Source organism: Narcine bancroftii, chromosome 1 (assembly GCF_036971445.1).
Source record: "Narcine bancroftii isolate sNarBan1 chromosome 1, sNarBan1.hap1, whole genome shotgun sequence".
Taxonomy (NCBI): domain Eukaryota; kingdom Metazoa; phylum Chordata; class Chondrichthyes; order Torpediniformes; family Narcinidae; genus Narcine; species Narcine bancroftii.
This window is the reverse complement of record NC_091469.1, coordinates 269,586,111-269,610,000: the sequence shown is the minus strand read 5'-3', so window position 1 is coordinate 269,610,000 and position 23,890 is coordinate 269,586,111. Positions and strand designations below refer to the sequence as shown.

Sequence of the window (23,890 nt, the reverse complement as noted above, 5' to 3'; positions counted from 1 at the left end):
TGCAAAATGTGCATTGTAAATTTGTGTACTATCTCTCCTGTATGCATTTGGCTACTTTTTTTTTGTAAACCACTTTTGTGTGTCAGTTTAAAATGAAAAACAGCATCCTGTCTATATTCATCACAATCTATGGTATAATTCCTCATAAAAAATAACATCACAATATGCAGTATTGAATGATAGAAATACTGATCTTATAAATGCTTTCCAGGTTGATGTTAATACACACCGATACTATAACTGTGACTGTTATATTTTATCACTTCACAAAGTTGATTTGTCCTCATGACCTATATATGTGCACAGAGCTTCAATGCCAGTTTGAGCCATACCATTAAGAAGGCCAGAGTCCCAGCTAAAAACTTGAATTTAAATACTGTCTACAAAAGCAAATTATCACAACATGGTACAGTAGAAGTCCAAAAATCTGGATGCCAGGAATCTGGACCATTGAGAATCCAGACTTCTCAAACTTTTTTTAATTTAGCAGGGTTTTGTGTGCGTGCGTGCATAAGCACCACAGATGTACAGAAGTCACAAAAATGAATGAATAAGTATTTTTTTGTATTTTATCTGAACAAAGTTTTGTTAATGAACTATCAAAACGTACCTTTTGATCTCTTTATTCTCCTTAAAATTGAATTTTAAAAGCACTGCCCGAAAATCCAGACTGAGCCAATCCCCAAGCAGTCCAGAATTTAGGACTTTTACTGTACTAATTTAAAGTTCCTTCAAGCATGCTCATTTTGTATCTGAAAGTTGTGTCTTCAACCAAGTGACATGTTTTTCATGTTTCTTTCAGTCATCACAGCAAATATTTGTGTTCTATGTATGAATAATAACCACGAGTAATAACAGCCAGAAAGTCTTTATGCTCACACAATAATGATATATTAACTATGGATGTAAATTTTTGGAACTATTCAATTGTGCATGTGCATAGAAAAACATGATTATTTAAACAGTGAAACCTGATTTAATGACTTTGTTTCTGACTTGTAATGTTAGGCCTTTTCATGGTGGAGAAAAGAGTGAGTGTAAAGGTTGATATTATCCACCTCTGCCTCGCTCCACTTCACGAATACAGCGTGTCTGCATTCGATATGCCTCAAGCAATCCTCCCTGATCCTAGTGTCAGGGCCAAGGCGAAGGCCTTACTAGGGATCTGTGAACCAGGAACTGTTTGGAGCAGCTGATGACATCCTCAGCCAGCAACCCAGGAGCCACTACCTAACTGCTGCTGGGCAGAGGCGGACCAGTGGCAGTGTTGTCTCGCTCAGCACCCCTCCCCACTGCTCAACATACCCCACCCCACTTAGCCCTCACCACCACCACTGCTCAGCACCCCCCCCCCCCCCCCCCAACCCACACTCCAGGTCAAACACCGGCAGCTGTCATGCTCAGCCTCTCGGCGGCCTGCTTCAATGAGCAGAAACACATGAATGTTTAAATTTTTCATTGTTGGTGTCAATACATCTTGCATGTTGAACAAACTTGGCATTTCAGGACTGTTTGACACTTTGCCGAGTCAGGGCCAACTTTGTTACCCATAATAGCCCATGCAGTGGGAACTGTTGGTAACAGAGCAGTTCTAGCTGTGGAGGGATTTATGGGTAATGAAGTTGGCCATTGTTCAGCGCATATGTATGGTGTTATGGCACCAGTAGCCATCCCTCCTGAACGTTGCATCAATGCCCCAGCAGCCTCCAGACTGAAAGGGGGCATCGGAGCAGGCTTTTCACCAAGTTTAAATGTAAAATGAAAATTGCATATCTTAATAAGAAAAAGATTGCCTGAAACTAATGTGTAGCTAAAGATTACAGATCCACAAATGACAAATTAAATTTAGTGCCTGATTTCAAGTTGACATTGAATATAGTTGAGGGAGAAGTGGTGGTAAGGCCATTAATAGAATTAAATGTAACAATGTATAGTGATGTGAATGTATGGACATGAAAGTAAGGGTTGGATTAGACTCTTTCCTTTGTAAATAATTTATTGCCAATAAAGTATTTTTGTTTTTTTTTAATTGAAAGATGAGGTGAGTGGAAAGTGCAAGGAACAAGCAGACTGATTTACTAAATATATTTATCAGTTAATTAGAACATACATTTTTTTGCAGTCTGCTAATTTTCAGAACGTGGGTCTGGAGTTGAGAAGTATGTTAATTTAATCCATTGGTTTTCAAACTTTTTCTTTCACTTGCATACTACCTTAAGCAATCCCTATGCCATAGGTGCTCTGTAATTAATAAGGGATTACCTAAAATGATATGTTTGGGTTGGGAGGGGTGGGGGGAAGATTGAGAACCACTGCTCTAGACCCAATTGTTACTGAAATATTTTGCTTGAGAAAAATTGTCATTGGCCCATTTCCTTTGGAAACCATGCACATAACGAGTCAGTTAGGTACAATTAAAAGAGTAGTTTTCAAACTTTTTATTTCCTTAAGTAATCCCTTGCTAATCAAGGTGGTATGTGAGTCGAAAGAAAAAGTTTGAAAACTACTGATTTGAACTGTCACCACAATTTTGCTGCCCTTCAGTGAGGGCTAAACATACCATTGAATGAAATTGCATTGTGTATTTTGGCTACAATCTTTAATTGCTCTTATTCATGGCCCAGATAATGTGCTTAATGGACACTTTTGATTCTCCCTCACTATGAACCTCACCTGATCAGATGTGAGGCATTCTTCCTTCTTGTATGATGATAAAGCAAATAGGAACCAGAATCAGAAGTTATTGTCATGAATAAGTCGCAAAATTCATGGTTTTGTGGCAGTATCTCGCAGTGCAAACGTTCATATAAACCGTCTTAGAAAAATAGTGCACGAAAAGTCAAAGTAAGGCAGTGTCTTTTGTTCACTGATCATTCAGGAATCTGATGGCAATGGGGAAGAAACTGTCCTTGTGCCACTGAATGCTCGTCTTTAGGCTCCTGTATCTTTTTCCCAATCGTAGCAGAGTGACGAGGGCATGGCCTGGGTGGTGGGGTCCTTAAGGATAGAAGGTAGAATATCTGGAATATTGGCTAATTCCATTGTATTTGCAGTTTTACTTCGATTAAGCCTTTTATTGATTCTCCTTTTGTGGAAAATTTCTTGCCCTTGCATGGCAATTTCCAGAAGAGCTACATTTTAATATGGTTTAATTTGATGAGAAATTCCACTAAACCTTTGAATGGAATTATTGACATTCTACAAAAAAATATCAAGTATTCAGTATCCTAATTCAGCCTTACCTTCATGCTGTGAACTTTATTTTGTGGTCAAACTCTGACAGATTGTGATTTGACTCCTTTCCAACATCAGGTTGTTTAATGTTCCTGAAATGAGAATAAAATGGATACTTCTGCGTGATACTAACAGCCACTTTCTTCCCGTCCACGTTTTCTGTGCAGAGAGACCCAATCAAAGCTGTAACAATTGCCATCTCAGCTCGCGCTCTCTTTGACATGGAAGAAGAGCATGAATTATTCTTGACAGAGGGTCCAGAAGAATATGTCATTTACCAGATGAGCAATGAAGATGTACCTCTAAAGGAAGGTATTGTTTTGCCATTCATCAGGGTAAGTTGTTGTGCATTCCTTGTGTTACCTGCCATGAGCTCCTTCCTATACCACCTACAAACTTTAATTCAGAATGGCATACTGACATGTTTGACAAATGAAATTTAATCCATTTCTATTTCAATTCAACCATTATATCCCTGTAATAGATTTTTTTTCCAGTCCACATGCTATTAATAGGAGTAGCCTAACATTTATTGATTGACTGTCTCCTGCTTCTTTGCAGTTTGTTTTGTATTGACATTTGTAAATAACTTGCACATTAGGCTACTAATTGTTTTCACCTCCCATGGCATATCAGAACACTTTCATTTGTTGTTCTCCCTCCTCATTTTCAGAGTTCTTGATTTTTTTTTTCTGTTTGCTGTTTATTTTCCCTGATTGTGAAATTAGAATTTTTTTAAAGTATAAATTGCTTAAATCTGCAGTCATTAGAAAATATCACCATTATTTGTGCTTGCGCTGTCCAGAGACTTTTTAGTAGTCTTTTGTACAGTTCCACTTGTTGGAAATCTGATTCAGTAAAGTCCCCTTCACAGCTCATGTGAGATCGAAGTGAATAAGACGTGCAAGATCTTTCTCCACCTTATGAGATTAAAGAATCCTTTCAGGAGATGTATGGAACTGTGTTTTGAATATTTAATTTGAGGTAAAATAATGTGCAAACAGGAAACAGAATTAAGAAAGAAAAGAATGAATGAATATCTTTAACTTTGTCTTTTTTTTAAGTATCTTAAACCAAGAGGAATGAGATTACAAACATTAAATAAATTTACTGGGCGAGAGTTTACTTGGCATAATTAAGACAGCACAGTGTTTAAAAATTAACATACTATACTTTAATAGACAAGTCCTAACATTTTTTGGATGTCCATTGTGTGTTGCTTTACTATCTTCTCTCTTTGGCTTGGCTTCGCGGACGAAGATTTACTATACAGGTATATGAAATGTCTAACTGGTCTGCTTGCAAAACTACTTCTCTCACTTCATCATGGTGCAAGTGGCAATAAACTTGAACTACTTCTTCATCAAAAAATTTCTTAGTCTTCAAAACCATAGGGTATTTATTGGTGCACATCTCCTGCTGCCAATATTGGAAGGTTGAGAATGGTTCACCTGTCCTCTTTACTGCAGCAGGAAATAAATATAAACCCTGAAACCTTTTAAATTTAGTGTTGTAGATAGCTGATTCTGATAATATTTGTGAAGGTAGTGAATCTCAGAGAAGAAAGTGCTATCAACTAATTGCTTCAGTTTGAATCCTTTGCTGGTTCCAAAGTTCAGATCCATATAGCGCTGAGTGTGGCATTCACTGGACAGCCTTCCCTTATGAGCGGTTATACTGCAAGTACTACCTATTTGTTCAGTTACTGTGTTGAAGGTCCTTTGGCAACGTTCAAAGAATGGGAAGAAACTTTCTTAATCAGCATAAAGAAATAAATGAATGCACATCTCATTGCTGATGCAGAAATATTGCTGTAATTTGTAACATAACAATGAAAATTTTATCTTGAACAAATTAATGTGTGAAGTAATTTTGGATAATTTGATATGCTCAGTGATTTATATTTAAACATTCAGTTAAGTTTTAATGATAACTGTCACTATGGCTACATTTAGGTTATAGCTCTCGGTTATAGCCCTACGGCTTTATGTCGAATCTGCAGGAGAAGAAAGACACACACACACCAGTCGAGTGTATTCGACACAGTTTGTCCAGTGGCAGCTTGGCTGCGTCACCACCTGGGCGTGGTCTGAGGGGACCAGTTGCCAATTAGTTACCTCAGATGCCTGGGCCCCAATGGGGCTGCCTGCGATCCACTGGCTGTGATTGGTCAGTTTCGCCGCTCTGCCAGCAGCCTATGGAAACAGTCGTTTCAACCCGCATGATGCTTTGCAGGTCGGTCACTGCTTTCGATGGCCATTTCCTGTGTCAGCCTGAGCCACGGGCCGCTACAACAGTAAATTATAGATGAGCAATTATACTTGCTGAGTGCAGTTTAATTCTCATTATTTATTTCAGGCTATTCACATGGTAAATCAAAGGTTACTGAAGTTGGATAGTGAAGAAAAGCAACTTTTTGAAATTCTCCTTCTGTCAACTCACAGTGCTGAGGGTGGAGTGCGGATCATTAACAGTGTAAATTATTATGGTGAGTAGGCACAACGCAGCTTAAAGGTGATGTCAACTCATTCATTTTCTCATGACATGATTCTATCCAACTTTTCCACAAAAATAATCATAAATCGAAAACCAGCATTTTGTGTGCTGTAAGAAATACTCTTTATAAGTACTTCAATTACCTTAAAATTCTTGGTGACATCAAGGTTATGAAAACCACTTTATAAATATAAAGTCTTTATTTACTACTTTTTTTCGATAAAAGCGATGAATTTTGCTTCAGTCTTTAGCACATACAATGTGGATACCCCTGTATTCCCTGAGCCTCTTTTTAGCCATCGCTTTTTAATTGTATACCACCATTTATGACTACTGTTTTGTAGAGCACATCGAAAGAATCAAAGGCTTGTTGATCCAAACCAAGGCTTTTATTAACTAGAAGACTGGATCGTATCACATGTAGGTCAATCAGTCTTGAATGACCTCGTCTGGCTAGGAGCAACCCCTTAAGACCAGCCAGTAGGTGTGGCTACACTCTCAGCCAATCACAATCATCCTACACTACAACCTATACATATACACATTGGTGATAGAATCTGTACTATCACACGTTTATTTCTGCGTAAAACCCAAAAAAAACTCTCAAAAAATTGGGGTCAACTTGTATACCGGATATACTTTTGAGTCGATTCTTGAGAAACTGATTCGGCATACAAGTCGACCCTTGAAAAACAAAAAAAACTTGACTGGGACAGATTTTCATTGAGATTTTTATTGAAAACATCAATGCAATTAGCACCCTTCAAAATCACTATTATTGTCTGAGAACAACACATTTACAACCTTTCGCTATCGTTGTCTGAAGCACATCCATACCCTCATTGTTTAAACAATCATCATATGGGTCCCAGTCTGAGGTGGTTTCAGCTTCATCATCAGTGTCCCATAATAAATCATCTTCTGTGCCATCAATTGCACACAATTGTATGTGCTAAAGTGAAGGAGGACTACAAGGAGTATAGAAGCAATCTTAAGAAAGAAATTAGAAAGGCCAAAAAAAGGCACGAAGAGGCTTTGGCAGACAGAGTAAAAATAAATCCAAAGGGTTTCTATAAGTACATTAAAAGTAAAAGATTAGTGAGGGATAAATTTGGACCCCTTGTAGATAGCGAGGGTAGGCTGAGTGAGAAGTCAGAGGAAATGGGGGAAATTTTGAATGATTTCTTTGCCTCGGTATTCACTAGGGAAAAAAATATTGAACCAGTTGAAGTAAAGAAAAATAGTGGGGAGGTCATGAAGCATATAAGGATAACCGAGGAGGTAGTGATGGCTGTGTTGAAAAAGATAAAGGTGGATAAATCTCCGGAACCGGACAAAATATTCCCAAGGACACTCAGGGAGGCTTGTGAACAGATAGTGGGGCCATTAACAGAGATATTCAGGATGTCACTGGCCACGGGGGTAGTGCCAATGGATTGGAGGGTTGTGCTTGTGGTTCCGCTGTTTAAGAAAGGGTCCAAATGTAAACCTGGGAATTATAGGCCCGTGAGTCTGACGTCTGTGGTGGGCAAGTTGATGGAAAGTGTTCTGAGGTATGGTATTTACAAATATTTGGAGGTACAGGGGTTGATAGGGAGTAATCAGCATGGTTTTGTCAGGGGTAGATCATGCTTGACAAACCTGATTGAGTTCTTCGAGGGGGTTACAAAAAAGGTTGATGAAGGGAAAGCTGTGGATGTTGTCTATTTGGACTTTAGTAAAGCTTTTGACAAAGTTCCCCACAGGAGGTTAGGAAAAAAGGTGGAGGCATTAGGTATAAATGAGGAGGTGGTGAAATGGATTTAGCAATGGTTGGATGAGAGGTGTCAGAGAGTTGTGGTCGAAAATTGTTTGTCCAATTGGAGGCCGGTGACTAGTGGACTTCCTCAAGGATCCGTCCTGGGTCCACTATTGTTTGTTATATATATTAACGATCTGGATGTAGGGGTAGAGAATTGGATAAGCAAGTTTGCGGATGATACAAAGATTGGAGGTGTTGTGGACAGTGAGGAAGATTACCGTAGATTAAAAGGTGATTTAGGAAGGCTGGAGGTGTGGGCTGAGAATTGGCTGATGGAATTTAATACAGATAAATGTGAGGTGTTACATTTTGGAAAGGCAAATCAAAATAGGTCATATACATTAAATGGTAGGCTATTGAGATGTGCAGAGCAACAAAGGGATTTAGGAGTGATGGTAAATAGTACCCTCAAGGCTGATACTCAGGTAGATGGTGTGGTGAAGAAGACATTTGGAATGTTGGCCTTCATAAATCGTAGTATCGAATTCAAGAGTAGGGAGGGTATGATGAAATTGTACACGGCATTGGTGAGGCTAAATTTGGAGTACTGTGTACAGTTTTGGTCACCAAATTATAGGAAAGATATAAACAAAATAGAGAGAGTGCAGAGAAGATTCACGAGAATGTTGACAGGATTTCAAGGTTTGAGTTACAGGGAAAGGTTGTGCAGACTAGGGCTTTTTTCTCTGGAGCGTAGAAGATTGAGAGGGGACTTGATAGAGGTGTTTAAGATTTTAAAAGGGACAGACAGAGTAAATGTGGATAGGCTTTTTCAATTGAGAGTGGGGGAGATTCAAACTAGAGGGCATGGTTTAAGGTTGAAGGGGGAGAATTATAAGGGGAACATGAGGGCAAATTTCTTTACACAAAGGGTGGTAGGGATGTGGAATGAGCTTCTGGCAGATGTGGTTGAGGCGGGATCATTGGTTACATTTAAGGATAGACTGGATAGTTACATGGAGAGGAGAGGACTGGAGGGGTATGGACCAGGTGCTGGTCAGTGGGACTAGGAGGGTGGGGATTTGTTACGGCATGGACTAGTAAGGCCGAACTGGCCTGTTCTATGCTGTAGGTGGTTATATGGAGACACCGTACTTTTAAAATTATTTTATCACAATCTCTACTTTAACTTTGTCCTATGCCTTGAGCATGAAGTTGCACAGCACCTCAAGTCATGCAGCATGCATTGCCCCACCTTTTGTAAATGACTTTTCTGTACTCGACCTCCATGTATTCCATTCCTTGTGCACATGGTCTTTGAAAGGCTTGTTCAAGCAAACATCGAGAGGTTGCAACATAGACGTCAAACTACCAGGATAACCACCATGTAAATATTATTTAGTGCAAATCTACTTTTAGTGTTTTCAGTTAAGTGGGTGCAAAACATATCCTAGACCAGCAAACTGTTCTTTGCGAAAACTTGCCTGGCCACCTGTTCCACACATTATCTATCCATAGTTTTACTCCATTTTCATCTATTCATCCATCCTTTTTCATGAAAATGTACAAAAATACCTGCAGGTAATTTCATTTTCAGTTTAATTTTGCATTTGATGATTGCCATGGGTCTTAACTTTGTCCTGTCGGCCATGCACGATAGTACTATAGTAAACCTTGTCCTTTCGTGGCCTGCACAGTTTTAACACCTCTCCATTTCCACTGTTCTATTGCCTATCGTGTCCAAATTCATGGGGGTTTCATCCATATTTTTTATATTTGCCAATGCAAACTGGTTTCTCTGCCAGTTCTATATATAAAAATAGTGACAACTTACAACATTATGATCGAGACCTTTTGGCAGTTTCTGTGCAATTTTTGTTTTTTGGCATAATACCAGATTTTTCCTGTTCATGAAATGAGTGAGCCAGCATACTGTGGCCTCAAAATCATCTCTGAGGACTGGGTGTGACTTGACCCACTGTATTTTATTTAATTTGCATTGACTATGTTCTGCCATGTGATTTTCCAACTCTGGCCAACGAGTGATTCCTTTCCTCAAAGAACATTGCCTTTTTGGTATGTTTCCGAAAGTCTCTTCCTTCTTCCTCCAACTTCTCATGCACATCAGATTTTCTTGCAGAAGTGCAATTGTTGGGTTTCTTGGCCATTGCTATCACTTTCAATTTAAAGCTCGCTTCGTATTTTTGTTGCGTGCTGTGTTGTGTCAATGGACTCTCCATGATAGCAATAACCTCCAGCCAACTCCCGGCGGATTGATCTATGGGGGTCGACATGTACGTCAGTCAACAGCCCATCTGAGGCATCGCGAGCTTTGGGGAGGGGTTCAACTTATATGACAGTCAACAGGGCACCTCAGGCAGCCAGAAAATTGGGGTCGACTTGTATGCCGGATATACCATAAAGCCCTTAAAATGAGGCAGAAAAATGGTGGTCGACTTGTACACCAGTTGACTTTTATCTTGAAATATAGGATAGATGTGTGTTGGTTTGCAGATGTCTTTTACAGGCTATTTTGCCTGCAGGTTTTCCTGTGTTACAGCTTCACTCAGCTGGCACATTATCAATTTAGGTATGTCTGGGGGTGCTCCCAGTCTACCCTTCTGCACTCCTCATTGTTAAATGATTGGTCAGATTTATTTATGTATGTTAATAAATGTACAGCAAATTGGGCAAATTCCTTTGTTATTCAAAATGTTTATGTTCAGCATCATTGCATTTTTGCATAATTACCTGCAGCACTTCTTCAGTGATAGTAAAATACCAACTTGGATTTTGAGTTAAGCAGGAATCTGAAGATACACAAAAGTGTAAGTCACACAGAATCTATAGGAAGTAAATGTTTCGGGGCTGAGCCATTCAGGGTATGAGCAAAAAGCAGGCCGCACCTAAATAAAAAGTTGGAGGGAGGAGAGGAGGGAGGAAGGGGCAGGGGGAGGAGTATGGGGTAACAGATAGGAGGCATTAGGGGAATATAGGTGGGAAGGTAGAAGAGAAAGAATCTGAGAAGTGATCAGGGAAGGAAGTAGCTTTCTGAATGGAGAGGGAAGGGGATGGGGAACCAGAGGAAAGGAGATGTGAATAGGGAAAGAGAGAGACTTGGGCAAGGTTCAACGAAGCTGGAGAAGTTGATTTTAATGCCATCTGGTTGGAGAGTGCCCAGTTGGAATATTAGGTGTTGGTCCTCCAATTTCAGGTAGCCTTGGTTTGGGCAATGCATGAGGCCATGGATGAACATGTCAGTGTGGGAATAGTGTGTGGAATTAAAATGATTGACCTCTGGGAGGTTTCTGCTACTACAATGAACAGAGTGAAGATGCTCAACGGAACTATATCCCAATCTGCATCCAGTCTCCTAAAATAGAGGAGGCTACATCAGGAGCTCCAGATGCAGTAGATTACCCCTACAGATTCGTAAGTGAAGTGTTTTCTTCACTTGAAAGGACTGTTTGGGGGCCCAAATGGTGGTGAGTGAGGAAGTGGCTTAGATTTTGAATTTCAGTCCCTGAATGGGTTTTGAATTTACAACCTGCTTCAGTCGTTGAAAGAGAAAACACAAACTGGCTGGAAAGATCTAGTAAGATCTCAGTCTGAAAGTTCAGCTCCTGCTAGTCCTGACTACAGATTTAAATGTGCATTTTGTTTTTTTTCTAGGTTTGGACATTAGCAAATTTTGCTTCTTAAATGGAAAAGATCCTTCAAAATACCTCAAATCTCAGAATGTAAAGCTGTTCCTTTCAGCATGTGAAACCTCAGCTTGTAATGCACTGAAAAGAAGTAAGCATCTTTATTGTTAAAGGTTGTAAGTAGTTCTGGCAAATAATGGTTTCTTTGGTAAATTGCAGCTTAATTTGGTTGGAGCCAGTAAGGTATCTGCTGAAATAATTGAAAAGAAGAATGCAGGATATCTTTGAGGGGGTTGCATAGAATATCAAAAAGCTTGTACAATTAATTTAGATATGTTTGCAGAAGTTTATACAAATTATTCCAGGTGGACAAATACATTAGAACCTAAGAAATAGGTGCAGGAGGACATCTGGCCTGTTGAGCCTGTTCCACCATTCAAAAAGATCATGGCTGATCTTGCTGTGGACTCCACCTACCTGCCTTTTTACCGTAATCCTCACTTCCATACCTATGCAAAAATTTATCAAACTGTGTCTTGAATATATTTAATGAGGTAGCCTCTACTGCATCCTTGGGCAGAAAATTCCATAGATTTGCTATTTTCTGGGAACAGCATTTTCTCTCATCATCATGTATTTACTTCCCCGAATCTTAAGACTGTCCCCAGTTCAAGTCGAAACTACCAGTGGAAACTATTTTCTTGCCTTTATCTTGCCTATCCCTTTCCAAATGTTATATTTTTCTCTAAGATCCCCTTTCATTCTTCTGAATCCAGGCAACTTGATTTTTCCTTGTAGGCTAATGCTTTCATCTCTGCAATCAACCTGCCTTTCATATCCCTTTCCAAATAGCTCACAGCACTTTCCAAACAATTAAGCACTCGTCTTGTAATGCAAGAACTGAGGCAGCCAATTTGACAATTGATTGTGGTAATGACTAGATAATCTGTTGATGTATTACTTAATGGTGGAAAGATATTGGCAGAGACAGAAGGAATGCTCCTCTTTGAAATAGTGTTGCGGAATATTTTGCATCCATTTTGTAGAGCAAATGTAGCCTTGATTCAAATGTTTCAACTGAAAATTGATGTCTGACAGACCAACACTTCTTCACTTATGCCTGTGTCCACACTAAATCTGTGATCGTAAGTCTTTGAAGTGAGAAACCTGTAGCTTTTGGACTGAAATAAGAATGCTGCGACAAAGCCATAGCAATCATATAAGAATGATGTGTATCCGAAGGAAAACAAATGATTCTCTCAACAGCCTCCTGAGGTGATGTGTCACTTCCATAATCAATTTCGCAGATGACACCTTGGTGGTTAGCCTGATCAGAGGGAATGATGCAAAGGCCTATAGGGACGAGGTCCAGCACGTGGCCACGTAGTGTGCCGACAACAACTTGGCACTTAACGCTCTGAAGATCAAGGAGATCACTGTGTTCTTCAGGCGAGCTGGAAGCCACACTCATGTCCCTATTTACATCAATGGAGTTATGGACATGTATCAAGCTTCAAATTCCTTGGTATCCACATTTCCAATGATCTCACTTGGTCCCTGAACTCCTCCATCATGATCAAAATGGCACAACAGCGCCTTTATTTCCTGTGGAAAATGAAGAAAGTACACCTTTGTCCCAGGATATTGATGGATTTTTACTCCTGTACCATTGAGAGCGTACTTATCTATGACATCTCAGTGGTATGCAATTGTCTCGTATCGTAAAGCACTTCAGCAGGTGGTGAAAACTGTCCAATGGATTATAGAAACATAGAAGATAGGAGCAGGAGTAGGTCATTCGACCCTTCGAGCCTGCTCCGCCATTCAACGAGATCACGGCTGATCTTAAAGTTCAGTACCCCGTCCCCGCCTTCTCTCCATAACCTTTAATACCCTTATACTGAAGAAATATATCTAATTCTCTCTTAAATATATTTAATGAACCTGCCTCTACTGCCCTCCATGGCAATGAATTCCACAGATTCACCACCCTCTGGGTTTAGAAATTCCTCCTTATCTCGGTCCTAAATGGTTTGCCTATTATCCTCAAGCCATGGCCCCGGGTTCTGGATTTTCCCATAATTGGAAACATCCCATCTGCATCCATTCTGTCCAGTCCTGCCAGAATTTTATATGTCTCTATGAGATCCCCTCTCAATCTTCTAAACTCCAGCGAGTACAATCCCAATTTGCGCAATCTTTCCTCATAAGTCATTCCTGCCATTCCAGGTATCAGCCTGGTGAATCGCCTCTGCACTCCCTCCATTGCAAGAGCAATTTCCCACCACTGAGAACATCTATCAGGAATGCTGTCTGGACAGGGCGAAGAGCATCATCAAGGATGCATCTTACCCTAACTATGGACTTTATACTCTTGTATCCAGTAGGAGCCATAGGAGCCTTTACTCTTGAACCAGCAGGCTCCAGAAGACCTTTTTTCTTGAGGTTGTGACCCTATTGAACCTTAAATCACAGCGCTGAGGGGTACTGCCCTCACATTGTACTGTCAGTACTTTTATAATTGTTTGCTGAATGCGCTTGTTTTTATTTGCACGTAGTTATTTGTATAAGGCACTATTTTTTATCTTCTGACTGGGTGCTAATTGTATTTCATTGGCTTTGTATTTTACTTGGCACAATGACAATAAAGGTGAATCTAATCTAATAAAGGCCAAACGTGGTTGATTTTAAATTTATTATTCAAATTCAAGATCATTGCATCCAATTGTAGTTGTGGTAGGAGAGTAACTAGCTTCATGTAAGAATTAAAGTACCAATATGTTGTTCTTCCTCCACAGATATTCCTGCAGCACTAATGCTGCAGCAAGAATTTGATGTACCAAAAGAACAACTGAAGGTAGCATTTGATGGAGACTCAGTGTTGTTCTCAGATGAGACTGATATTATATTCAGAGAGAAGGGTCTGGAGGAGGTAATCAAATATGAAAAGGAAATGGAGCACATTCCTATTGGAGAAGTAAGGTTTATATTATGCAGTCAAGAATCACCACATAATGTGCAGCATTTAGCTTTTGTTCTTGACTATTTTATACTTTGACCCAACATCTGGCACAATGAGGAAATATATTTGCACTTTTCCAAATAGGGTAATTGAAGGATTTGATAATGACATTCGTGGTAATTGATGGCACAGTGCTCTTTTTTTTTCCCAGCGAAGTTGATAATTTGAGCTGTAGCCCTTGGTATGTCCTGTGCTGATAGCTAATCTCTAATGTGTCGTTGGGACATTTCCAGGATGGAGGAGCAGTGTACAGAGTGAGCAGAAGATTAATTGACACGCAATCCTCATTTGAAACCAATTCTATCATTCTCGTTTTTCATTTCCCAACAAAATACCTAAAATAAGTACTATTTAAAGAGGATGGTTGTTGACTCCTTTCTTGAGGCTAATGTACAAATTTGGAGAATTTGAAGTGAGCTTTCCAAAACTATCTGGTTTTGAAATCGGCAGCGGATGTTATGGCTGGTGTTAAAATAGATTTCTAATGACTTGAATGGATATTACTGAAATTAGTTGCTTCCAGGTACACATTTCCTGCCACTCCTTGAACGTGGAACTGAGTATGACGAGTAGAATAAAGAGAAGTCAAGGTGCTAGCAATCGATAGGAGGAGATAACTTTTCTTCCCTAAATTTTAACAGCTAATAGTCCATAGGTCTGTGATTCATGATTATAATCTACCAATTTCTGTAACCACAAGTCTGACGTCAGAACAGGGCAGGGATTCCATCTATGTAGCTGTCACATTGTGGCTTTGGACCTCCTTTCATCTAGCTCATTTTAGGATGCAAATGGAGGTATAAGCAAGATCTTACACAACTGGATAGGAATATTTTCGCAAGAAAAATAAATGATTTCCAACAAGAAAAGCCGTGTGAGAGCAGGCTTCGACTCCCCCCACGGTGCATTGTGCCATTGGCTGTATTTACATCACTTTCTTGAAGCAAAAGATTCAATTTCCTCGACGTTCAGTAAGTGTGTGGCCACAGGAAGCTCATCATGCAGATCAGGCCCAGTATTCTATTGGTATCCACAAGCTGTTTAATCTGTCCCCATTTCCTGCATGAAATCAGCAAGTATTTGTCCTTTGCTTTTGTCCTCCAATACCTGCTTTCTTTTGTTTGCCATCTTCTTTTGATTTCTTTGTTTTTTTATATATATTAAAAAAATCTTCAGAAGAACTCACCATTCGATTTACATGCAGGAATAACAACTAACAGTTGAATCAACTTGAGGGAAAATAATTGAAGGTAAATATTGGCTTAGAGCCTGTAATACTCTTGCTCATTAAAAGTGACATGTTTAGTTTAAGACTTCTTTAATCTACCTGAAATCTGTGAACAGAAAGAAAATAAACACTGGACAACAATTTTTTTCAAAAGGTTTACATCTTTTGAATATTTTATATAAATTTTCCATATATGCATTCATGTTAAAATATAATAATATAATCATATCAAATCCAGTATACATTAAGGTTTTTAAAACCCCCAAAAAGAAAATCAAAACCCCATCAACCCCCTCCACCTCACCAAATAAGGATAGAAAAGAAAGGAGGAAGAAAAAGAATACAATTAGTAAAGAAAGAAAGAAAGAAAGAAAGAAGAAGCAGACCTGGTTGCCTTTCAATCGATTCTAACCTTTTTTTTTCAATTTTGTTTATTTATTCCAAGGAGTTAATGAGGTTTCACGAGGTTTAGAAAAAAACATTTATAAATTTATACCTACAATATGTAAATATAGGCACCAAATTTTCAAAAAATGTATCATATTTATTTCTTAAGTTGTATGTAATCTTCTCAAGATTAAAGAGAAAAAGGAGAAATCTCATTTATGTTGCCTAATAATAACTTTTATCTTCTCAATAATTTCAGTAATATCTATTCAAGTCATTAGAAATCTATTTTAACACCAGCCATAACATCCGCTGCCGATTTCAAAACTACAGCTATGAATTTCCACATGCCATTTTCCAAACCTAAATGAGAATCCGATTTCCATGTCAAAACGATACATTTTCTTGCAATTCTAATGCAATTTTTATTGATAAAAATTCAGTTACAATTTTGGTCTTGTCCCTGAAATATTACCCAGTGAAAATAACATTGGATCCTGTGGAAATTTAACTTCTGCGACATGCTCCAAATAAAGTTCCTAACTCTCTCCAAAATTGTCTCAATTTTGAACATGACCATGTAGAATGCATTTTTAAAAAAAAAGTACTAATCTCTTGGCTATATCTAAAACATTGATGTGACTTCAATCTATTTCATTTTTGTGTGGTAATATATAGTTGATGTAAAAAAAAATTACACTGAACCAATCTATAACTAACATTTATTGTGTTTGACATAGTTCTGGCCAATTTTTCTCCATAATAATAATATTTAAATCTGTCTAAATATATGAATTCCCTGCTTTTGAGTTCCCTTTTGCAATAATATATACATGGCTGAGAAAAAAATTCATAATAGATCTATTACAAATCAAGGTTTCTATTTCACTACTGTTAGGTAATAACATTTTTGGACCCAGTTTATCTTGTAGATATGCTTTTATTTCATAATAACAAAATGTTGTATCATTTTGTATCCTATATTTATTTTTAATTGTTCAAATGACATTAAATATCCTCCTTCATAACAATCTTCCACATTTCTAATTCCTTTAGAAAATCAAATAATCAAAAGTCGATTATTCACTGTAAATGGGGTGTCTATTTTGATTCAAAGGCATTTTAGATAATCCGGGGTTTCTTGTTCCTATTTCAATCTTTATTTTATACCATATATTAATCAAATGCTTCAATAGTGGAGTTTCCCTGTCACTGAATATTAATCTAGGTTCCCATTTATACATAAAATCTACTGGTGTCTTCTCTCCTATCTTTTCTATATCTATCTTAAACCCTGCTGGTTTCTCTCCCTCTTTGAAAAAAGAGAAATCTCATTTGTGTTGCCTAATAATAATTTTTAACATTTCAAAGTTGTAGAAGTCCTAATTCATATTTCCATGTTAATTTTCCTAGGAAAACCCTTGACATTTTGCCCTTCCAAAGAAATTTCCTTATATTTATTTAATTCCTGAAAAAAATTCTGTGGTAAGGAAATAGGCAGTGTTTGAAAAAATATTGCACTCTAGGAAATGTATTCATTTTAATACAGTCAATCATTTTAATACAGTCAATTCTTCCCAATAATGTTATTGGCAATTGCATCTATTTTTTCAAATCTTCATCAGTTTTCTTAAGTAAAAGGGAATAATTTAATTTAAATTAATTATTAAAATTATTATCCTCTCCTATTCCTAAATATTTTATTCCATTTATCAGCCATTTAAATTGGGTATCTCTTTGACACTAAGTATAATCACCTTTCACTTTTATCCCAATTTACTTTATAACCTGATGCTATCCCATATTCTTTTAATCTTAAATATAATTCGCGTAGTGAGCCTTCCTGTTCTGTCAAGTAAATTAATGCATCAACTACAAATAAATTAATCTTATATTCCTCTCGGTTAATTTAAAAACCTTTAATATCACGGTCAGATCAAATCAGTTTTGCAAGTGGTTCAATTGCTAAAATAAATAAAGCTGGAAATGATGGACACCCTTACCTACTAGATCTAGTTAAATGAAAAGGAGCAGATATCTTCCCATTTATTAAAACTTAGCTTTTGACCCATTATATAAAGCTTTAATCCTATTTGCAAATAATTCTCCCAACCCAAAATTTTCAAGCACTTAAAACAAAAAGTCCCATTCTAATCTATCATATGCTTTTTCTGCACCTAAAGCCACTGCTATACTTAAGTCTCCTCTCTTTTGTGGTAGATGTATTATACTCAATAATCTAGTCATGTTATCTGCTGATTTTCTTTTTTTAACAAATCCAATCTGATCCATATTAACTTTGGTGAAAATTTTGCCCACCAATTTGCAAATACCTTTACTACTATTTTATAATCTGCATTTAATAATGAAATGAGTCTATATGATGATGGCTTTAAAAAAGGGTCCTTTTTTTGATATTACAGATATTATTGGTGTGATAAAAGATGTATTTCCGCCATCTGTCCTAGTGCCTCCATAAAAGGGGGAATTAATAAATCTTTAAAATCTTTATAAAATTCAGGTGGGAAACTATCTTCTCCCAGAGACATTACTTTATAGTGAGCTCAGTGCTTCCCTCACCTCTTTTCGGGTGAACGGGGCACCCATTTCTCTTTGATCTTCCAAATTTAATTTTGGTAAATTTATTTGTGACAAAAAAAATCTCTTTTGTTATCATCATTTTGAGATTATGACTGATATAGATTTGTATAAAATTGTTTGAAATTTTATGTTATTAAATTAAGATCAGTTTTAGTTGCAAAAATAATTCTCAGTATTTGTTCTGTTTTTAGCTACAATGAAAGAAACTTGTGTGCTCTCTCACCTAATTCATAGTATCTTTTAGTTCTCATTATTGCTTTCCCTGTTTTATGTTTGTATTGTATTGAAGTTTCTTATTAATGTCCTCTCCATTTCTCCTTGTTTTTTTTTGTTTTTGCAAATCCACCTCTTTTATATAATCCTTCTTAACTTTAGAAGTATAACATTACTTGACCTCTTAAGTACGCTTTCATCACATCCCATAAAATAAATTTATTATTAACCAAATTAGAGATGGTCTCATAAAAGATCTTATTTGTTGTCTAATAAAATCACCAAAGTATTTTCTTTTTAATAACATAGTTAAATCTCCATCTGTAGACTTATTCTTCTTTGTTCAACATTGTTATTGCCAACAACAAAAGAGAATGATCAGATAAAATTCTTGTCTTATAATCTGTTTGTTGAATTCTACCCTGAAGTTGTGCAGATATTTAAAAATAAATCTATCCTACAATAAGAATCATGTCTATTTGAATAAAAAGAATAGTCTTTTTCTCTTAGATGTATTCTTCTCAATGCATCTATTAAATTTAAATTATTCATTAACTGCAATGTGTCTGCTTTTTACTTGTTATTGATCTTGCTATCTAAAACTGGATCTAAACAAAAATTAAAATCCCCACTTATTAATATCACATTCATTTGCTAGGTTGAGAAATGTTTCTTGTATAAATTTTTCATCATCTACATTGGGTGCATATATATTCATAAGTGTCCAATGTTCCAAAAAAATTTGACAGGGTACCATAACATATCTAAAGGTTTACTTCCTGAAAAAAAAATTGGGGATTATGATCAACAACTACAAGTTGAGCTCAAAGATTATTTCAGATTTGCTGTATCACATATGAAGTTGGGGAAACATTAAATTAACTTATTGAATTTAGCATGTTTAATCACATAATGATGCTGACACATTGCATTAGTTCAATGGACCTTAAAAGGTTTTCTGCTGATTTCCATTTGTACTCATCATCTGATGACTCTTGTGTCAATGTACAACAATAGTTGGTCAGTATTGATGGATTCCAGTTGCAGTGATTCTGCTTTTCCATGGTTGCAATGTCCTGGTGAAACTTTTCATCATGTTCGTCACTCACTGCATCAAGATCAGCAGGGAAGAAGTCCAAGTGCGAATGCAAAAAAAATAAATTTTCAGCAACATGCAGCACTTGTGCTTTGTATGCTTTAAGTAGACTTAAAATATGACAGGAAATCACAAAAATAGATTGTATCTAAAAATAGTACGTGATGCGAGAATGTTATGGTGATTTTTGTGATCAGCAGCCTAAAATCTATGACATACACCCAAAAGTGTTCAGGAAGCAAATTTTCATTGTCCAATACAATTTGTGCATAGTCAGTTAACACGTCATTGGCTCATTTGATCACCATGCTTCCAAGCAGATCTTGGCTGGATTGATTTAAGGGACAATTCCTATTTTTGGGAAGATTGGAAACATCAAACCAAGTTCCTGAATATTGTCTGGAGACCACACAAAATAATTATGTATAGATTTTGATATATAATGCAATCACCCTTCTTCTGCAGTCAAACAGCCTGCGAATATATCTTGAGAGCGATACACAAGATTAAGTCACATTTCAGGAAGTGAAGATATACGAAAATAAAGTGGCTCTCCACATTAAGTATGAGCCTGTTTCTATTCATTTGCCTCTTGAATAAATCCCCAATGCATATGTCTTAAGAGGTGTTTGCCCACTGGTCATTTAAAATTTCTGTTGACAGGGTCCATTCAAGGAATTTGCCATGATTCTTGGAGAGATGAAAAAGAAGTTTAGCCCAGAAGATGACCCGATCTGTACATACTTGGTGACAGCAAGAAGTGGCAATGAATTGGGCGTACGGGCTATTAAAACACTGCGCGAATGGGGACTCGAGATAGATGAAGCTTTCTTCATGGCAGGAGCACCAAAAGGTCCAATTTTATCTCAAATCCAGCCTCACATTTTCTTTGATGATAATTTGCGTAACATTAATGGAGCCCGTGATTTTGGAATTCCAGCTGGCCTTGTACTAGCTGGGTGTAATTAGTATGAGGTGGTGGCTCCCCTACATGACAGGTTTATGGCATGGTATTTTAGAATTATTCTCTCCTGATGGTAGTCTCTTGCCAATTTATAGGCATATGATACACAAGCAGATTTGATTTTTCATTTATTAAAACTGTTAGCTGCATGTGCATGGCTTGCTCACCACTGCTGATTGAACAGGAATGCCTGGTAGAAATTTTTCCCTAGTGTAGAGGCAAACCCCACTGTACACGATTAATTCATCCCAATGTTTACTCATTTAGGACAAATTTGCGTTGAGCGATTAATAGAATCAATGGGAATAATTACAATGAATCTCTGTCCTTTAGATAGTCCATCAAGACATAAAAATGTTTTTAAAAACAACTTTTAGCTGCATATAATGCCAAAACTGTCAGTTAATAAAATAATTATGATATTATCATTTCATAATTACATCATAACTATTTATTAGAAAAATATTTTTCCAAAGTTGACTGCTCATTATACAATTTCTCTCTCATTATACAATTTCCTATAACTAGCGATCGCTTTTTTCTAAATTTCTGCGGACTTCCATGCTTCTCTCCATATTATTAGCGTGCCAAATAACTGGTAGAATTTGACTGTTCATTCCTTTTAAAACATGGGGATTCATAGTACACTAGCATAAGCTTAAGTTTTAAGTCCCCTTCTGTATTGTCCCCTAATAAAAGGGTAAATTGATCTTTTAAAGCTTTGTATCCTGGTTGAGATGCTTCATGTTTAGCTAGAAAAATGTTTTGGTTGGCATTCTCTTCCAGAATCGTCCTGTTTCACCAACATCTAATAAATATATATATATAATTTATTTTTTTTATATTGTTATATCTATATATATATATTATCCCTCCCCCCAAAACCACAAAAAAAGTGAAAAAGTTACAAGATTTAAGAAGAAAGACCGGAGATTGTCAAGAGACCTTTTCCAGATATCATATTTACCATCCAATGAAGGATTGAGGCTACCAGAGAAATGATTAAACATTCATTCCAATACTCAGTAAATATAGGTGCCATATTTCCCAAAATATATGGTATCTATTCCTTAAACTAAATAATATTCTCAAGTGGTATACAACTATGAATTTCTGCATTCCATCTATCCATTCCTAAGTCTGTATCTGATTTCCAATACATTTCCTAGATACTGCTAAGGCGATTTTTACAAACTTTATTTGATACATTTTTAATTTAAGTGTAACGCCTTTCATGTTGCCTAATAAAAATAGCATTGGGTCCTGAGGTAATTTGATCCCTGTTCTTCATTATAATAAAAACATCAAGCCAAAAAGGACACTGCCAAGTAAAATGTCCTTATCTTGTCCACAACTAAAACATAAATCTGGTAATATAAAGTTTAAGACCCAGACTTCTCAATGATATAGTTTTACACGTAATTTTAATTAAGAATCAATTCAGTCAAATTGTACAATACTGTTCAGTATCATGGCACATTATAATCTCTGCAGTAGGTAGAAGATAATCCTTATTTATAAAGATAGTATTTGCAATTTTACATGTGGGGAAAAAATGGCAGGAAAAGGCCTGATATCAAGTGGCTTCCTTTAGATTTTTAGAACAATTCAGTTATTTTTCAATTCATAATAATTCCGTGTAACTGGTATTATGCATGTTCCACACAACCAGTTATTCTGTACTACTCAAAGAATGAAATTTTACATGAGATTTGCCTAAAAAATAAACTCAGAAATTTGTACAAAATGCTGTTCAGTTCTCGTTCATACTGCAGTTGTCTTCATGTCATGATGATGTGAAGTATGTACTGCATACGTATAAATGAGTTAAATATTTCAACTCGCAATGGAAATCAACTGCTCAGGTGAGATGGAGCAAGATTGATGGCTTGTTCTTGCTAAACAATAAACCCATTTTCCTTTGCATTCAAACTGCTTACTTTTCCATTTTTATTACCTCGTCTACCTCCAGTCATCTGTTGAAAATCTTGTTCCTGCCCTCGATTGCCCCCTTTTAGAAGTGACTATTCATGAGGTTATTTTGTGGCTGCCTTCCCACAATTTGGTGGCAAAACCGTAATTCAGATCTGGGTTGCTTGTATCATGCACATTACCAAGTGTTGTACATGCATTCCTTCCATGTTCACTGATTCATGTGGACACAATTCTTTAAATTAAAATACTAATCTTTGTTTTTAAGTCACTCCATGACAACCCCCTCTATCTCTATAAATCTGCAGATCCATGATATTTTCACATGGCCACTTCCATCTCCTGATTCACGGTGCTTGTGTATCCCTTCCAATCATTTCAACATCAGCCCACAAAACCTAGAATTCTGTTTTCCTACCTCTGTCCTATATGATGCACAGTATTTTATATTTTAACCCAACCTTTGAAGGTGATCTTTGGCAGTTTAATTTTTTTTTTCTTTGCATCTCTGGAATATCTAGTATTGTTAAATGTGTGATATAAATGCAAACATAGTGTTTTTGTTCTCAACCTGAGTGAGAAGGAGAGGAAGATGATGTGGTTGAATACAAGCTCAGCAAGCAATTAGAAAGACAAACTTTATTGCAAGAGGTTTATGTGGAAAAGAGAAACATCATCATCCAAATTTCAGTATTTTTTGCAGAGGAGCTAGTGGAGTTGTTCAAGTGAACCGGTACAGACTTGAAGGGCCGGCATGGCCTGTTTCCGTGCTGTAAACGGTTATATGGTTATATTAGCCTGGAAAGACTGTATCTGGAATATTATGTATCGGAGCCCAAATGTGGTGCTCCATGAGGAACTGGTGATAACCTTAAAAGTGCATCAGCTACGTAGTAATTATGATGAGCTGAATTAATTTGGAAATGCCTTTTTTCCAGAAGTGGAAAAGGAAGAAACAGCAAAACACAAGAGTTCCAGATGCTGGAATCTTGAGAAAACAAAGTGCTGAAAGAGCTAAGCAGTTCAGTCAGGATCCATGGGTAGAAATGGTTGATCAGTGTTTTGAGATTTGATCCTTTATTCAGACTGAAGGGGAGATACGATGCATATAAAGGGGGGAACAAATCTGAAGGACAGAGGTATCAAAGATTACACCTCTGGACCCCTCCCACAGTTTCCCACTTTATGTAACAATTATGGAAGGTTCCCTGTGTTGGAAAGATGAATCTCATTGTACCCACTCTGTACACTGCACAAAGTTGGCAATGTTTTGCAAGAAATTAGTTAATAGATGTACTAAAATGCTGCATACATTTTTTATGAGGGAAGGAA

The 23,890-nt window shown here is 37.1% G+C and overlaps 1 protein-coding gene across 2 annotated transcripts in view; it reads left to right on the top strand.

Annotated features, from left to right (window-relative positions):
- Positions 1-22,373, top strand: part of LOC138743346 (cytosolic 5'-nucleotidase 1A) — a 54,426-nt gene extending 32,053 nt beyond the window's left edge. For both annotated transcript variants that reach the window (XM_069898573.1, XM_069898563.1), the window contains exons 3-7: positions 3,402-3,569; positions 5,593-5,722; positions 11,144-11,266; positions 13,914-14,092; positions 20,326-22,373. In XM_069898573.1, coding sequence (XP_069754674.1) covers positions 3,402-3,569; positions 5,593-5,722; positions 11,144-11,266; positions 13,914-14,092; positions 20,326-20,631 — 906 coding nt within the window. In that variant the 3' untranslated portion in view covers positions 20,632-22,373. The remainder of the gene's footprint in view (positions 1-3,401; positions 3,570-5,592; positions 5,723-11,143; positions 11,267-13,913; positions 14,093-20,325) is intronic.
- The last annotated feature ends 1,517 nt before the right edge of the window (positions 22,374-23,890 follow it).